This window comes from Heterocephalus glaber, unplaced genomic scaffold, assembly GCF_053883595.1.
Source record: "Heterocephalus glaber isolate CG9 unplaced genomic scaffold, H.glaber_assembly_v1.0 deba00000470, whole genome shotgun sequence".
NCBI lineage: Eukaryota > Metazoa > Chordata > Mammalia > Rodentia > Bathyergidae > Heterocephalus > Heterocephalus glaber.
This window is the reverse complement of record NW_028258145.1, coordinates 7299005-7312671: the sequence shown is the minus strand read 5'-3', so window position 1 is coordinate 7312671 and position 13667 is coordinate 7299005. Positions and strand designations below refer to the sequence as shown.

Genomic DNA, 13667 nt, shown 5'->3' with positions numbered 1-13667 from the left:
TGCTCAGCACCAGAGCCCGAAGCCAATTTCTCCATCCATGCTTATTTCCCAAAGCAGTGTGGACTCTGTTGCTCAGTGAGTCCATTCTCATTCTCTTCTAACCAGGAGAACCCTAAAATCACTCTCATTCGATCACTGTAAAGATATTATATATATAATATATATATAATTTATTTATGTACAAGTGAAATTATCTATATACATTTAGATAGGTAATAGAATTAAATAAATTTGTTACCAGAACACCAGGGCCATGTCCTATGGTGATGAAAAATGAAGCCTTAGATGGAGAAGGTAGAGTGCAGGGCAAATTTAAAAGCCATCAAGGCAGGGGAGTAGAGCTCCCACTAGCCAAGAGGGGCTTCCAAGCAGCACACCATGAGAGTTCTTTGTCTAGGGTTTTTTAAGAGGTTCAGAAGGGAGCTCCAGCCACTGTGTAAGCAATGTGCTCCCTACCCTATAGGAGCCTACATACTTCTCAGGGTTCAACCTATGCAGCATTCATACAGTGCCCCCTTGAGCCCATGCCCCTTTTGATCCCCATTCTCTGGAGAGGTCCCAGATAACCACAGGATGCCTAGCAGATGCTTTTGTAAGATCCCTGGAGGGTTTGCATGCAGCAGACTCCATTTTGGGCTTCCTGACTCCATTTGGGGGCTGCTGTCCTTTGTGCCTAACAGAATTCTAACTCCTGTTACAGATTGATTAGATCTGTCATGTGATTCTTTATATTCAGAGATAGCTCATTTTACAAAGCACAAGCTTCTATGTGCCTTTTCAAAAAACAGGACTAGAGTTCAGGTCTTCAGATGCAGGTTCATAACTTTTCACCACACCATTCAAGTCTTCCTATGGGTGACACCAACACAGAGTTCACAGGGAACTCACTGGCATAATACCCATGCCCTAGAGGTAAGGGACATGACCTTAAAACCCAGAGCAGACCTCTTAGCATGTTTCCATGTTTCTCTAACATGTGCCACCCCATAGCCTGGTGCAGGCCAATCCTGAGGTCCCATAGACAGCTCCTGGCACCTGCTGTAGCCAGTCCCAAAACTCTGTATGCTAACTGGACATTTTGCTTTCTTTCTTCTTTTCCCTGCTGTTGTGCTTAGTCTATGCATGTTGTAATATAAAAGATGCAATATGAAATGTATACTATATGAAAGATATTTCCCCACCCTTCATGGTTTTTAACATATCTAAGATACTGTCTTCCTAAGTTCATGTTGGAATCTCTCCACCTACATGTGATCATTTCTCAGAAACTGTCTCCATATATTTAATTCCATCAGACAACCCATACAATTTTAATTTCCCATTTCATCTCATTTTTATGAGCCTCTTATTCTTTCAGGGAATAAATCTAATCCAGTTGTTATTTTGCCCATGAATGTATTTGTTTCCTGTAAACCCAGCTCTGCTGTTTTTTCCCCACCATTCCTCCCACCTGCAGATCTATGTCTGGCTAATTTTCCTAGCATCCCTTTTTTGCCTAATATTTCTAGCATTTATAAGCCATATGTAGTAATTTTCATGAAATAGAAGTCAAATGATGTGTTGAGTTGATTAAACATCATCAGTTGAGTCAAACAGTTAAAGTGGCATCCAGGGAAACACTGTCCCCCAAGAGAAATCGATTTTTAAAATATTTCTTTGGGTTTTTTTGTTTTTGTTTTTGGTACCAGCAATTGAACTTAGGACCTTGCACTTGCGAAGCAGGCAGTGGATCCGCTGAGCTAAATCCCTGGCTTTAAAATATTTCTTAACTTCAATACATCAATTAATCTTTCTACCCAGACATATAATTTTAACAGCTGTCCTCACCATACACACACACACACAGATACACAACACACACACACAGATACACAAAACACACACACAGCCACTGCTAATGATTGATAATTTCTAAATGCTGATACCTTCTTACCCTATTCCTTTATAAGTGGATTTCATCTTCAAAATCTGTGGCTGCACTCCCAAGATTGGCGGTAAAAATGACTGATGGCAGCCAGAGCCCACTGGACGCTCTCTTTTAGACAGTCCCAGCAACCATACCTGTGGTGAGCAGTAGTGTTCAGCCTCGAGGTGTGGCCTCACCACTTGTTTTAGGGCCACTGTGAACTTCAGCTACAGAACAAACACAACCCAGAGAAGTCGCAGCTCTCACCACCACCCAGGATGCACTAGCTGCCCTCTTTGTCCATTCTGCCAGGGTCACTGCAAAGATAATCTCATTTGTGAAATCAAAACTGTAGGATGCAAGATCAACACTTTGAAAAAAGATTTAAACCCTTTGCTTGAAGGCTTCTGAAAATTAATCAATACACTCCCCAGAGAAATAAACACAGCACAGACATTTGTAAATACAGTACCCCAGATCATATAAAAGGCTGTTATAGCAATCTACTGCATGCAAAGTGTGAACAAAGTATATGGAGAATGTTTAAATTTTTAAAATCTTTTTAAACTAAAAGACACATTGCCATGAATTACTCGCAAAATCTTCCCCCTTCCCCCCACTGCTTAAACACACTTATCCTGTTGCTCTTGCCATTTTCTGAAGCAGTTCTGGAAGTCCTTTTCGTGAGTATCTTTAGGAGGTATGATAAAAAATACGGTGAATGGTGCTGCTGTGTGCCATCCTAAGGAAAGGCAGCTCGTGAAAATACAACAGTGTGTCCTCATCCACCTTGTTCACCAGATCTAGCCCCATGTGACTTCCAGCTCTTCCTTGGAGTCAAAATACCATGAAAGGGAAGCAGTTTCAATTGATTCAGGACACCAAGGCCACCATGACAGTGAAACTAGAAGTACTCAAGAAAGAAATCTTCCAGAACTAATTCAGAAAGAGGCAAGAATGAAGGGATGAGTGTGTTTGAAGCAAGGGTGGAATATTTTGAGAGGGATTAATGACAATATGTCTTTTACTGTAACTTTTTTAAAAATTTGAACATTCACTATGTTTTATCCTACCTCATATCTCTCCAAAATTTAAATGTAGTTTATATGTTGACATAGCAAACACAACTCACTTTCATTCCTTCCCCTCAGTAAGGAACTGATGCATAGCAACTGTAAAAAACTCGCACTGTGTGGGTCTGTGTAAAAGTGCCACATGATGATAAACACACAGTAGCCGCTTTAATGTATTACAAAGTGAGGTTATAAATACTCAAACCTTTACTAAAAGCAGCTTATATATGAAATTTAAATGGCATAAAATACTCCAGAGAAAGGTTCCATTCCAACACCCTGGGAACAGGAATAGCTAATTAAATACATGTAAGCATTTTCCAGAACCCTGAATGGCATGCTATCACTTACTAACATGGTCCAAAAGCATAGCAGAACCCATAAGTATTTTTTCTGATAATCAAGATGAAAAAGCAAAGAAGTAAATGAAGCAATATAAAAATGAAACTAAAGAAGAAAAAGGAAAAGAACCACAAAAATATTCATGATAATCATCAAAATGACTTGAGAAACCAGCTAAAGTCTGGCACTATTAAAAAATTCTTCTTATGGGCCAGGGATTTAGCTCAGTGGTTCTGCCACCTGCCTCACAAGCACAAGGTCCCAAGCTCAATACCTGAAACCAAAAAAAATCATTGTTACGGGTAAGCCCTAACTATCATTAGAATGTCCTCAGGATTCTATAGATAACTGAGACCTTAGCTTCTCAGCCCCCTCCCACTGAGGCCTCAGGATAAATAGAAGGCATGCAAAGAAGGCTTGGGCGAGCTCTCCATGGGACCAGTTGGGTGAGAAGCCACTGCTTCCCTATCAGAGTGACTTTCAGGCAGTTCCCCTCTCCTTCTGGGTCCTTCCTTTCCTTCTCACCAACTCTTTAAGGAAACAGGGAGGGGCCTCCAACAAAGCTCACATGTGCTGAAATGCTGTTCTTTCACTAACATCAAACTTTGGCATGATAGAAGCTTCCAGAATATAAATACCTATATCCCTTAGATGAGTTTCATTTCAATCAACATTCACGCCAGAGAAAGTTCTTTGATACGCAAAATGTCTATGCTAGCAAATGATAAAGAATTATTTTTCCCCATCAAAAAAAAAATCTTTCCTTCTAGGAAGTTAAAGGATATTGCAGATCTGTAAATGTTAATGTATCTGTTGTAAAGAAGAAGAAATTGAGGGGCAATAATTAAAGACATAAAATGATCAGAAGAACTGGTACCTATAAAATCTTGGGGAGAGCTAATATTTCATAGTCTTTCACAAAGCAAGCCTTACATGGACGTATTTCAAAACTTTATAGGTGGAGAATATTAAAAGCACATTTCATCAATAAATTTTCACATGTTGAACATCTTAGCAATATAATTTTTAAACGAATTTCAAAATATCAAACAGGATTATGTACTGAATTGACGTGCTTGGTTTTTACATATTTTCAACCATATTACATTATACAATTAGCCTACTTTAAGTTTATAAAATCTTCATTTATATTATATAAAATTTGGTGTACAAATCTGCCAATTTTAAATGTAGCTTAAAGTTTGTGTGAACATGCACAATTAACAGAATAAAATTAGGCAAGCAAATTAATTTTAGTGAGAAAAAATAAAATACATATTTTTGGTTTCATTTGTTGTGGACCATTTTAACTTCAAAGTCTGTAGCTCCTGCTAACAAGAATAACTGTTGTCTATTTTTAAATAGTGAATAATTTGCTAACAGGAGTCAGTGAATGTATATGTGGGTAGGTATCTGGGTAGAGGAAAAGTGAAAGAAATTCTCTGACAACATGTTTTTCATTCTTAATTTTTCTCCAAGATTTTGTTTTTAAATTAGCAACAGAAACAAATGTCCAAAAAGGAGACTTCAAACTAAATCTTGATTTGCCCCCAGTGGTGGTATGGTATTATTGGGTCTACCCAACCTGCATGGACTCCAAAATGTGCCATGAAAGGAGGTATTGTTTCCCTGGAGAATTGAGTCCTTGATAGCACTTAGATAATATGGGAACATGTTAGTGTCTGGAGAAATTCTAGCAGTTTCTTAGAGGACATCACAAGCACAATGCTTCATTTCCAAAGACAAGTCAGAGGAACATCAACTAATTTTATGTTGATATCTTTAAAATAAGATGGAAAAAAATGCTGGTGGTCACAGTCTGTTTAGTGATGTAATTGAATATGCCGTCCAACAACTAAAAAGAGTAAGCCAGCCAGCAAAGAGAAAAATATTCCTGCCGGGGCCACAAAAAATGACCAGCCAAACAGGACGGATGGGGTGAATTCCAGACAGTCCTTCAGCTTCATGCTCCGATAGCCCTCGAAGTCTGCCACCAGCTGGACCCAGATGGTATACAGCAGCACCACCATAACAAACAGGATGCCTGGGGAGGACAAGAAAGACTTTAGTCTGTCATGTGTGTCAGAGACATGTTGCTTACCTTCACATGTCACTTACATTTAATTTCCAAAGCATTGTGGGGAGGGCTGTATCACCACAAGAACAATAGCAAGAGTTAACACTCATTTATTGAGTTCTTACTGTGTGCCAGACACTCTGTTAGGTGTCTATGGAGATAAACAGTCAAAGATCTTAGCTCTGTGGAGTTATAGTCTAACACATACTCATTGTTTTTTATTATATGACTGGTTTAGGGTGAGTATTTTAAATAAACCAGTGATATATGTATTATTATACACAAAACATACACACAAATGCACCAGTTTTAAGTATATATGGACACAGCGGTGCAGAGCTGATTGTGAGCCCAGGTCTTTCTGCCCCTTAGGCTATGATACTCAGCCCACTAGAGCTCCAATTAAATATGATCATGAGGATAGAAACCAAAGATGGAGAAGGAAATGCTGCATGCACACAAAGAAACATCTGTTACTCTGTAAAACTGAAACATAGATATGATGGTTGGCCATAGCATATGGAAATGGTGTTTTATTTGGGTTTTTTTCTTTTATTCAGGGTCTCATTAGGCAGTTCAGGCTGCCCTTAACTTGCTATGTAGCCCAGGTTGGCCTCAAACTCACAGTGATCCTTCTGCCTCAGCCTGGATCCTCCTGTACCACCATGTCCGGCATGGAAATGGTGTCTTGAGAGAGTGAGGAAAGAAGATTGATGATAAAATATTCTTGAGGATATGCAACCACAGATTTGATATAAAGCGCCTTTTTGAGGGGGAAAAAACAGGAAAGAAGGAAGGAAAAGAAGGAGGGAGGGAGAGGAAGGAGGGAGGGAGAGGAAGAAGGAAGAGAAAAAAGGAGGGAGGAGGAAGATGGATAATTAGCCAGAAGGCAATAACAGAATTTATCAACAACTCCCAGGTAATTGTGATCCACCAGTTCAAAAACACCATTGGAATTCCAAGACCAGAGAAAGTACTAGAGTTGAACCCTTGACCTTCATAAGTAGATATGACAGAAAAGTACTGTGAGTTCTGAAATTTGCAAATACTTCTAGGCATATTCTTTTTCCATGTTACTGTTCTGTAGTCATGGTAAGAGACCACCACGTCTGTTGATTGACTAGTGAGAGACAGGTTCTTCAAACTAAACATACAGCCCAAATAACTCAAATTTGCCCCAAAACAAAATAATCATTTGTTCTTTGTACAAAAGTTCAATTCAAACACCAAGGATTATAGTTCTTATTGAATTAAGGAAGTGAACCATAGGTATTGTGTTAGTTTTTCATCTCTGTTACCATAAACCTGAGGAACTTCTAAGCAGAAACTTATATGGAGGAAAGATTGATTTTGACTCATGGTTTCAGAGGTTTCAGTCCATATGGTCATATGGTTCTGTTGTTTTGGGGGCCTTGTGAGGCCAAACATCACGGTGTGAGCACATGTTAGAAGAAAACTGCTCACTTCATGGTGTTCTGGAGACCAAAAGAAACAAGAGAGAGTGAGAGAGAAAAGTCCAAGGTTGCCACATCCCATCCAAGGGCCCAGGGACCTAACTTCCTTCCGCTGGCCCCACTCCTAAGGATTCTGCCATATCCCAACAGCACCACAGGCTGGGAACCAAGCCTTTAACACCCTGCCCTCTGGGGACACTCGATATCCAAACTATAGAAGACACAAACCCTCCATATTGCAAGTGCTATTATATCTGCAAAACAAGGATGCAACTCCAGGGGTAGAACAAAATCTGAAGCATATTGGTAGAAGAAGCAACTTTGAAGAGCTGGGGATCTATTGAACTTCTCATGCCAGCTGTGTTCCTGCTCTACTGAGGACACTTCCTCTCTCTCTTGGGCCATCACACCTGTTGCGGTTTACATCAAAATGTCCCCCTAAAGCCTCATGGCATCATAGGCAGAGCCTTTGGAAAGTGATTGGATTATGAGGGTTTACAGTTGACTTGCTGTTAAGAAGTGGGGCCTGGTCAGGAGAGGCAGTCACTGGGGTGTGACCTGGAAGGTTATATCTCCCTCCCTGGCTCCTGCCTTGATTCTCTGCTTCCTGCCTGCCCTGAGGTGAGCAGCTCTCCTCTGCCATCCCCCTGTACCAAGTCCTCCTGCCTCAGAGTCAGCTGACCATGTAAGGACTGAGACCACTGAAACATGAGCCAAAATAAGCCTCTCCTTCTTTAAGTTGCAGGTGTCCAATATTTTGTCTCACCAATGAGGAAGGTGAGTAAGACTCCATTGTGAAGAAATTGGAGGAGTAGAGACAGAAGGAGGGGTCATAAGAGTGTCAAAGTGAGACAGCACCCCAGCCACACCTCCTCCTGCCCAGTTATAGTGCAGAACCAGCACAGAAGCTTCATTAATGAAAAGCACCCTTCCCAGTGCAGTCTGTGGCACATTGCACGGTGGGCACAGAACTAACAGAGTGACAGGGCCACTGTACCACAACCATGGCATGGAGAACCAGGCAAACCACAGCTGGTGAGCCAACTCTCTGGAGGCCTTTTTCAGAAGTTGATGACAGCATGGCCATGCCATGGAGTGTCCAGTAACTCCTTGACTGCCAGTACATCTTGCAGCAAATGCATGCACAGTGGGGGCCCGATAATGTCAAGTCTGGCAGAGGCATTTGCATAATGTCTTCTGCCTCCTGCAAGTACCTTGCATACCTTTGCATTTCTTGGTATGGTTTTTTATCTTCCATGCATCATGTGACTCTTACGCATTCAGATACTTTTATGAAAAAAGAAATTGCCTTTGTGAAAAACAAATAGCTTCAGACACATCTTTCCAAAAATTACAAAACCCATTACTGAATTTGGAATATTAAAAAATGTACCATGGGTAATCATGTAGATGATTCTTAATAAGGAAGAGTTAACTTATATTTAAACACTGCTGTTATTCGAAGAGGAATTACATCAGGAAAGCACTGAAGGATAGTTGCTTCTGCCACTATAGCCTCTCACTTGTTCACTAATGGAAGATTCAGTTCATTTAATTTGTATCAAATCAGCTTATGATTGTATCTCATCCAGGGGGTAAAACAGTCAGTGCCTCCCTACCCATTAAATGATAAATGGGGGATGCATGGGGGGACAAAAGAGCTAACAAATGTGGGGAAAAATTCTTGCACTAAAGGATAATGCTGTAACTGATAAGGCAGCAAGAATTTATCATGGTGATTGGTATGAGGTCTGTGGCCAAAGAGCCAGGAACCTGCTACCTACAGCAAGAGTGACAGGAAGTAAACCATTAGGGCCAACTGGAGATGAGAGTCTCACTGCCGGAAAATCCAGCTACAAATGTGAAAAGTATGGGAAGCTAGAATGAGCCCTATGGTGTTTAATAGGAATTGAACGTATCAGTGTGAAATCATGGTATTCAATAAATAGATACTAGAAAGATACAGATAGATAGATAGATAGATAGATAGATAGATAGATAAATAGATAGATAGATAGGCAGGTCCATAGATGATGGATGGAGAGATAGATGAGTGAGAAGCAAATACAGAAGTGAAAGTTTGTGTGTGTTCATTTGAAAATATACATGCCTGTGTACACCCAAATATAGTTCTTGGCTCAATTTCCTGAGAAGGCCTGGAAAGTCAATACTCTATCAACACAGAGATGACCAAGTGTTCAGATCTTGGCATCTAAATACTAGGAACAAGGACTTCCTCATCAAAGGGCCGAATCCAGGCTGGCCATGAAGTTCACAATGAGCAGACAGGGCTGTACTCAAAGAACCTCAAGCTAGACAAGGCCTCCTGTAACCCAAACCAAGACAATCTGATCATCAGACAAACACTGATCATGTCCCATTGTATCTCAGTGAATAAAATAGGAGCTCACAGCAATAGACACAGATGAATAAAGAAATAAATAAATGGGAGAAGGGCAATCTTTTCCTTTTTTTTTTTTTTTTTTTTTGGTACAGGGGATCAAACTCGGGTCCTTGTGCTTGCATAGCAGGCAGCGAAACCACTGAGCTAAATCCCTGGCCCTATTCCTTATAATAAAAAACCAAATTATAAATGTAGAAAAAAGGGTAGAATCACTACATGGCAACCATTTAAGCAACAATTCAAATAAGAAAAATGGATGCTAAAACTAGAGTATAAAATATGGACAAATCAAAGGATGCTTATATAGGCTCAAACTTTCTGTGCACAAAATGTACTAAAGCAACCCAAGAAATACCATTTTATTCAAGTGATTGAGGCTAACATCACCAATGCTATAACAAATGGATGTCACATGTCACTTGGCAAGGTGTAGTAGAGTGAATACAGCCTCACTGCTCTGATATTCCAGCCAAAAGTGCAGAATTTAAATCTAATCATGAAAAAATATCAAGCAAACCCAAACTTAAAACCATTCTACAAAGCCATAGGCCTATACTTTTCACACATGTCGAAGTCGTGAATGTCTAAGAAGGAGTCGTGCTGTATTGATGGAGATGCCAAATACACAAGTGATCACAACACATGGTCCAGGATTAAACTCTTTTGTTATAAAAGATATTAAGAGGACAGAAAAATTTCAGTGGAGTCTCTGGCTGACAGTACTTGCAAGTTGCACGTAAATTTAAAGATATTCCAAAACAAAAACCAAAATAAATGACTTGAAAAAAAGTGTGGTAAAATGTAGCCATGTGTGTTAGGAAAAACAGAGAGATAAGGAAGGGAGAAGGGAAATGAGTGTGCTCCCCAAACAAATACATCTCTCTTCGGGGGGACATGACCAGTAATATCATCGATCTCACCTGCAGCAACTCTATTAGGACAGAACTATTAGTATGGGAACTCTTCCTCCTTGATATCTTACGACTCTCACTTACAAAACTATACACAATAATGTGCTTCAGTAATGAATTATATCTCAAATCCATTTGCCATCATAATTTTAGCAGGCACAGAAAATACTGCAAATGTTTAAATTAGTAATTTCTTTTTTTAAATAACATTGTACTCAAATTTGGTCGTATGTTTTCAAAGAACAAATTTATTTACAATTAAATTTTATGACACTGGAACTGGGGATTTAGCTCAGTGGTTCCACCGCCTACCTTGCAAGTGTAAGGTCCCGAGTTCACTCCCTGGTACCAAACAACAAATAAATTTTATGATACCTATGTTTTTAAAGTCCAATAAAAATTTTATGAAATATGTTATCAGAAGAATTAAAACAGGGCCCCAAAGCACAGGTAAATTTACAATCATAATAAAGCCATGGACAAATAATTGAACAACATGAAAAATACATTGATTCCCTTATTGGCAGCATATAGAAGACCCATTCAAACTTACAATTTTTCATGGATTATCTTACAAAGTTAAAAGTTTTTTCCCTCTAAATGTCATAAATTCAATTTGGAAAGCATTTTTTACCCTGAAACAAAGGGGATATAAAATTTAGTCACAAGTGGACATCAGAACACAACTGTTGATTATAAGTATATGGAAATAATCACAGTCTGGGAACAAAATACACAGATTTCCCCAAGGCCAAATCAAATACTGAGAAATAAAATTGCATTACCTTACTATTCCACATAAACAAGAACAGAAAAAGGAGGGATAAAAATACAGATCTTTTTTACTATATTATAAAAACCAGATTTGAAAACACATCCTGAGGGCGAAAAATTTAGCCTCAGAAATAAAAACATTCTTCTTTAGAAAGATGGGCAAATTGTCAAATTTCTCCATTCTTGCCCAAAAGTACATATACACATGTTGTGTCTAAAAAGAGAGGGTGTTTAGGAATCTCTTAATAAGGACAAACTTATCTTGAAACCTTTAGGTACAGCTAAACTTCTACATGTGCTTTATTCTGAATCATAGGCAGTACTATGTGTCATGCCTGACCTGAGTGGGACCCTCTCAACAAATACGCAGCCCACCACAAACAACAGGAAACCACTAAAGGGCCATGGTACTCTCAGTAAACAGAATGGATGACCATAAAGAAAATTTAGGACAGGATGTACAATCTCCCTGGCCCCAAAAAGTCCAGTATTATCTACAACGTGCATTGACCATCCTAGGAACTTTGACCTCTAGCATTCCATCCCAGATTCCTTATGATTACAACCCTCTTCCTCAAACCCTACAAAAACTTAACTTCTTTTCTGGCCAAATGCTGACATCTTTCTTCATCGCAGCCTGTTTGCACCTAGACAGAATAAATCAGCCTTTCGCTCACATAAAGCCTGTGTCCAGGTAGTCTCTCATGTACCATTTGTAATAATAGGTTCTGGGAAGAATTGTAAATTCAAGGTGATCCTTTGGCCTCTTTTAGTCACCTCGTAGACAAGGTTAGGGGTAACTCATTTCATCTTCCAAGGGGCATAAGAAAGTCCACTGAGTCCCATAATAAAAAATGATTACAAAAAATGATTACAAAGGAAATTCAAAGTGAAAAGACATTTAGAATAAGAAAAAAATTGTTTTTCTCTACGTGAAGGAAACACACACACCTAAAGATAAGGCAAGATTCTACAAGGGCCTCTACAGAGAAGTAGGAAGTAAACATCATGACATTTAGGGGTTAGAGTGTCAAATTACTCCTGGTGGCTATTTTGAGAGGAGGAAAATGAGACATGCAGTAGTTGATTGTGTACCAAGGTCAAACGTTAAACCTGTGGTATATCTCATATCTAACATCAGGTGTCGCACATGAGGCTGACAACATTCCCAAACAGGGAAAACATTCTGAGGAAGCGGTCTCAAGACCAGCTGGCTTCTCTGAGGTCAGTCAGAAGGCAAGGGGTTCTAGAGACTAAAACAAAGCCTGGACCGGATGTGTCAGGGCCAGCAGCTTTAGGAGAACAGTCCACCTATGGAGCCAAAGTCTTTATGTGAGAGAACAAAAAGGAAACTTGGCAAGGCAGGTGGTTGCTATCATGTTCTGATTCACCAAGAGAGATCTCAGGACTGTCCTCTGTCTATTGGCAGAGGAATGCTGAGCAGGGTAGGGACGACATCCCCACCAGGGGCATCACCTATGATGCCTCAGTCATCTTCATATAAACATTGACTAAATGAACCCATTCCCAATATTTGAAGGTACCATATTAAGCTCCAATTGCTTGAAGGTTTTACTAATGGTTAAAAATACTCCAACTTTATTATTTATTTTTCTCACTCTTTTATTAAGTTCCTGCCAGCTAGAACCACAGATGGTACCCATGACTGTCCTATGCCACCCAGTGAGACAGTAATGTGTGTACCCCCATGGTTCAGAGCCCCCCAGCAGCAAGATATTCGAGTTACAGCCCCATCATGAACATGTGAGTCAATGTGAATATTACTCAGAGTAAAACACACTGATTTCTAGTGTATGGTTTCATAAGTTCTGACAAATGGAAACACCAATGTAGCCGCAACCTATTAAAAATGGAATGTATCCCCACCATAGCATTGGCCAGGAAGACTATTTTGCCCTTGGAACATCATGGAGTGAAACCACAGCGGTGGGATGTGGGTTGTTTGCAGCTATTTTCATCCAATTTGAGACTGAGAATTCCCATGCTGTCCTTGTTAGCAGTCCCCTCTGTTGCTGAGTCATGTTTCGTGGTGTGACAGTATACCAGCTTATCTATCCACTCACCTACTGATGAACATTTGGAAACTTCCAGGTTTGGGATATCGAGAATTAAGTTCCTATAAATATATCACTTTGTGACATTCTAATGCATATATGTGTAGACTTTTGAAATGATGGGTAGCATTACCTTAGAGTCTTTTAGAAAGGCAACATAATCTTCTTATCGAGACCCATGATGTGGCAAGTTGATAAAACACCACTGGGTCTCCCGGAAGTGATGGGCAGGGATAGGAAGTGCACCTGCCACAGGTCCCTCCTTGTCCCCAACTCCAGCATAAAGCAGGCCTGCTGGGTGCCAGCCAGAACACTGTGATTTAAGCTTTGCATAATTATCTTCCTCAACTACCAGTTCTCTAAACAAAACTGACAGTCACTCGGTAGCTCTCAGTGATGCTTAAGCTTCCTGAGTGCCGAAAGCACAGGGTTGTTTGTGCCTGGTTGTTTTCATTTCCTATATTATTTTCTCAACTTTCATTTTATATTATTTGAAACATAGAAAATGACATATAAATGGATGTTATGAAGCTTCCTTGTGAAAGAAACATTTGTGAAATAAAGACAAGGACCCTTCTGGGACTTCTTTGGAATGGGCAGTGTCCCTGTGCTATTTAGGGCATGCTTCTAGACTGAAGATCAAAAATCACA

At 39.8% G+C, this 13667-nt stretch overlaps 1 protein-coding gene across 5 annotated transcripts in view; it reads right to left on the bottom strand.

Annotated features, from left to right (window-relative positions):
- Positions 1 to 4257: 4257 nt before the first annotated feature.
- Tmem182 (transmembrane protein 182) overlaps positions 4258 to 13667 on the bottom strand; it is a 44090-nt gene continuing 34680 nt past the window's right edge. For 2 of the 5 annotated variants that reach the window (XM_087204009.1, XM_021258137.2), the window contains 2 exons: positions 6024 to 6161; positions 4952 to 5365 (listed from right to left, as the gene is read on the bottom strand). In XM_087204009.1, the coding sequence (XP_087060135.1) occupies positions 5145 to 5365; positions 6024 to 6161 (359 nt within the window). In that variant the 3' untranslated portion in view covers positions 4952 to 5144. Of the gene's footprint in view, positions 5366 to 6023; positions 6162 to 13667 lie in introns of all 5 variants that reach the window. The other 3 variants (XM_021258136.2, XM_004844475.3, XM_087204008.1) reach the window with 2 other exon arrangements.